Source organism: Nanorana parkeri, unplaced genomic scaffold, assembly GCF_000935625.1.
Source record: "Nanorana parkeri isolate BGI_ZX_2015 unplaced genomic scaffold, ASM93562v1 scaffold116, whole genome shotgun sequence".
NCBI classification, from domain to species: domain Eukaryota; kingdom Metazoa; phylum Chordata; class Amphibia; order Anura; family Dicroglossidae; genus Nanorana; species Nanorana parkeri.
The window spans coordinates 734,468-739,562 of NW_017306384.1; the positions used below are offsets into that span (position 1 = coordinate 734,468).

Genomic DNA, 5,095 nt, shown 5'->3' on the forward strand with positions numbered 1-5,095 from the left:
GACTGTCAAAAATACCCCCCAAAAACTGAGATAAAATCTGACCATTCAAGAGCTGGTCCAAATAATACCAGCGTGTACACTGTATCCATTGTTCCCACAGACAGGATAAGTATTTGTACAAAACATGTCATGCCATGGCACCCAGGATGATGTTTTTCTTAGGAATCCTGCAGATTAATTGTCCTCTCCATTGTATTAGAACAAGGATGAGCTGTCAGAGCTGATCATAAAGAGGCAGGGACTACAGGACCCACAATGCCCTATCTCCCTGCAGAGTGCCATCCACTCCATACGTGATCAGCCCACAATTTCTCAGTCTGATTGGTCCACAAATGGGGAAGTGTGATGGAGAGAATCACATTGACAGTGTGAGATGCAGCTGACCAGGGAGGGGGAGAGGAACATACACACACACACACACACACACACATATTCTGGCTGCATTTTGAACATCGCTGTCAGAATGTTGGCGCTTCATTAATAAATAATATACATGAATGAGGAGGGAGGAGGCATCGATACAAAGGTGGGGTGGTGGTGCAGAGAGGAATAGAGATCAGACATTCACAGGGGCAGGTATAGCTTACTGACACATATATAATTAGGCGTATGCCTTGTCACACTTCGGGGAGAGACAGCTGGAGACACACATATATAGAGACAGACATCTATCTGTGATCGCACCGAGACAGCTGAAGGGGAGGAGGGGGCGGGGCCTGGGCGCTGCTCGGCTCTGTGCGCTGCACTCAATGCAGCTGTTAGTCGTGCGGTCACTGGCTGCTCCTTCCTCCGATCACTGGGCACTGCATGATACACGGCACTGCGCACCCCCAGGACCGACAGCTCTGCACCCCCTGGACACAGACAGATCTGCACCCCTAGGACAGAGATAGCTTTGCACCTCAGGACACAGACAGCTCTGCACCACCAGCATTGACAGCTCTGCACCCCCAGAATCGACAGCTCTGCAGCCCCAGGACACAGACAGCTCTGCACCTCAAAGACCGACATCTCTGCGCCCCCGTCACCGACATCTCTGCACCCCCATCACCGACATCTCTGCACCCCTAGCACTGCCCACTGACATCTCTGCACCCCCAGCTCTGCGCACTGAGAGGCTCCGCACCCCGCGGGCACTTCCTGCATTGAGCACAGTCTATAGCCGCAGCCACACCATGTCCTGCGATATTAGTGCCCATCAGCTCTAACCCCTCTCCTGGGACCCCCAAGCCTGCACGGTACTAGCCACAGGGCACCCGACGACCCCAGCAGCAGACACAGAGGACGGGACCGTGCTAGTCTGCAGCGATCGCTATTCTGAGCTGCTGCTTACTATGAGTTGCCACTGACAGCAGATCGGCGAGTGCCAGGCGCCCTGGTGAAGGATGGCATCACACGGGAAACCAAAGAGAGAGCGAACTGCAGACTATGAAAGTCAGATTAAAGGTGAGAGGGGGGTGGGCAGGAAGACCGTGTGAAAGGTTAAATGTTCATTGTCAGTGTGCTGTGCAGATGAAGCTAACAGGAGATGTTGTGCATTGAAGCAGTGTGATGTGTGAATCCTCTGTCACTATGCAGTGTTATGTCAGTACATATCAATCACAGGACTGGAATGCATTGTGCTTGTAGGGCTGTCCTGACACTGCAGGTCTCTGTGCATATACTCTGCCTTGTTATTTGCTGATTCTCTATGGGAGACTTCACATCACTGGGCTCTACTGATTCATACCCTACAATTCAATGGCAGAAAAAAGATTTATATTATGCATCTCATTGTAATACCTTTCGGCAGATTCTTTACCAAGCGGACTGGACTTAAGTATAATACTCACCAGCAAGCCATTGTATCATACATAGCAGCTTAGTTATTATCAGTGCAAAAAAACTAGTATATTGCACCCTAATGGCTAAATAGTGGCTACATAAAAATGCATTCTCCAAATTACTATTTTGCCTTACATGCAATTTATTACTCACTGCTTGTGTATCATATCACATATAATAGTTTCATTTTTAGTACAGAAATGTCAGTGTTTTGTACCCTAATAGCTAAATAGTACCTGCATTAAGAAAGCCATTTCCAAATTGCTATTCCTGTGTACATACAGTACAATACTGCCAACCTATGCCCGGTATTACCTAGAGCAGCCTTATTATTAGTGCAGGAAATAAAATATGATTGTACCCTAATAGCTAAACAGTGCCTGCAATAAAAGACCATCTCACTGTCACTTTTCTGTTAAAAACAGTAGACTTATTTATGTATTGTTTATTTATTGGTACGTAAACTGTGGCCCGTGGGCTTGACACAGCCCTTAGCCTGCATTTAACTGGCCCTTGGGTTACTTTTCTGTGGTTTGATACCGGACACAATTCCCCCTCTGACGCCAGTGATGGTGCACTATTCCTCTCACTGACACCAATAATGGGGAACTATTCCTCTCACTGACACCAATAATGGCGAACTATTCCTCTCACTGACACCAGTGATGGGACACTATTCCTCTCACTGAGACCAGTGATGGGACACGATTCCTCTCACTGACATCAGTGATGGGACACTATTCCTCTCACTGACACCAATGATGGGGCACTATTCCTCTCACTGACACCAATGATGGAGCACTATTCCTCTGACTGTGGGGTCCACGTTTCAGAATCTCGCAGAATCCCCTTCATCAGGCAAAACATGTGATGCGGCACTATTCCTTTCACTGACACCAGTGATGTGGCACTATTCCTTTCACTGACACCAGTGATGGAGCACTATTCATTTCACTGACACCAGTGATGTGGCACTATTCCTTTCACTGACACCAGTGATGCGACACTATTCCTTTCACTGACACCAGTGATGAGCACTATTCCTTCCACTGATACCAACTATGGGGCAGTATTCCTTCAAATTACACCAAGGATGACACAAAAGATGGAGATCCCCCAACTGGCTGCAGTCCCTGGGTTTTTTTTACTCCCACTAACCACGAAGCCTCTGGAATTGCTTACTCCCACTGAGGTCGGATCATTTTCTACTCTTACTATCCATGGTCTGCCCGCCTCAATTCTTTAAGACAGTCAACCTGGCCTTTGTTTAGGGCAAAATAATACGCTACTGCCTTCATTCTCATTACTATAAGAAGGTAATGTATGGACTTGTTTGGACTCTACCAAGTAAATATATACCAAGTATATATATAGCTGCTAAATTGATTATTTCGGTAGGTCCTCCTATTATACTGTATATAGATGCTGGTAAAAAGGACATAGATTGCTGCAAAGAACCATCCACACCTTTCCAGTGTGGCGTGTTACGGTACCATTCATTTTCAATGTCACCCTAATACACTTACCTCTGGTGCATATGCATTGCAGTGCACCGCAACGCACAGTAACGTACTACAGCACGTGATGCTGTGATGCATCAGACAAAAATGCTGCATGTCTGCTTTTATTGTCCATTATGGTGAATTGCTACCTTATTCATTTGAATGGGCTTCCTTAGCACAAGGCATGTTAACATGTGTCATAATGCACGGTAACATGTGCAGGTTTTTGCACATTCAATTTTATTGTATGTAGACAATCATGCTATACAGTATAGTTGTTGGTAAATCTGAAGAACTTGATTCTACAATGAGATTGTAATGTTAGCTTTAAAGTTTGTTTAAAGTGGACAAAACCTTCCCCCCCCCCAGTTTTGGATAGAGAGGGGAAATTTTAATATATGTGTTAGGCTTGTATTGAGGTTTATGCCTCAGCCAGGGCTATATTCTCTCACCTTCTATCCTGCTAAATTATATGTGTAGCTGATACCCACAGATTTCTTTGCTGACATCTCCCAATACAGGAGACCAGAAATGATCCCATAGAAGTCTATGGCGATCAACTGTTTAGAAAGAAGGGAGATTTTCGCTGCGGGATGTAATGAGTATGGCAGGCTGTGGAATTAAGGTAACCATGTATCTGGAAAGGGGAAGATGAAGGTACTCTGCAATATAAGTGTGTTTATACTTACTCTCCGGCAGTCCATGCCGCCTGTCTTCCCTCCATTTAAGAGCTGCAGCCTCTAATAGACTCTTCAGCAGTCCCAGTCCCATCCCAATGCACCACAGTTCCATCTTCCTCTCCCTGTGTCACTATTATAGGACGCTGCAGAGACTTGGGGAATGGAAGATGCAACGTATGCGTATGACCTGTGGCCTCTGGCAAGAGTATAAAATCGCTTCTATTGCATACACCCTTCGCCTGCATTATTTTGTTAACCTGACCGGGTCGTTTTAAGGCATGTTTTGCTCCAACAAATGAATGTTTGGGACTTTTTCAAACAGGAAGGTTGAATGTCTCTTTTCTGTCACAGCTGTAGGCTAAAGGAAACGTCTCAGGAAGTAGTACTCATCTATGCATCTATGAAAAGAAATCAGGTGTATGTCAGAAAATATCTCCACCACAATGCTGCTCTTTCATATCTTATCTTCGATAAGCTACCAAAGCTATAACTTGTTTAAATACTACAGATACTTACAGCTGTTACATTCTTTGTGCATTATGTTTACTGACCCGTTTAGACCAAGCCACCAGAACCTAATAAAACAAAGTCAACACCAGAAAGCTGAAGAGCTGAACCTGATTTGAATGCATTGTCATGGGCCATTTCCTGGACATAACTGGTATATGTCACAGTGAGGCGTTTGCAGGGAAAGTGAAAGCTATATGTGTTGCCTTGAGAGCCAGAAATGATCAAGTGACCTTGGAACAAAGTTTTCAGATAAGCATGGTAATTTTGTTTCTCGAGCTGCTAGACCAGGCACCTAATGTCTTCTGTCAACAAGAAGATGTTCCAATGTAGTAGCTCAATCCTCAGATTTTATGAAGTTATGTGTCATGTTGCCTTACGTAGTCTGCTGTTTTTTTTTACCTTCACTTGTTCCTTGTGCTTTCTGTCACTATTTTCAAAACTTCAAATGCAGCCCTCTCTACAAAGAAAGCACTTAGTACTTACCTGTCCTGCTGCTTGTCCTCTGGGGGTAAGGGCTGAAGCTTTCTCAAAGGTCTTCTTCATTTTGTACTCTTTTGGGTGTGTTGGATACCTGATCCC

At 45.1% G+C, this 5,095-nt stretch overlaps 1 protein-coding gene across 4 annotated transcripts in view; it reads left to right on the plus strand.

The window, feature by feature from the left end:
* Positions 1 to 1,275: 1,275 nt before the first annotated feature.
* The window catches only part of ARHGAP4 (Rho GTPase activating protein 4), a 147,282-nt gene continuing 143,462 nt past the window's right edge, over positions 1,276 to 5,095 (plus strand). For all 4 annotated transcript variants that reach the window (XM_018553321.1, XM_018553323.1, XM_018553322.1 and 1 more), the window contains exon 1: positions 1,276 to 1,446. In XM_018553321.1, coding sequence (XP_018408823.1) covers positions 1,386 to 1,446 — 61 coding nt within the window. In that variant the 5' untranslated portion in view covers positions 1,276 to 1,385. The remainder of the gene's footprint in view (positions 1,447 to 5,095) is intronic.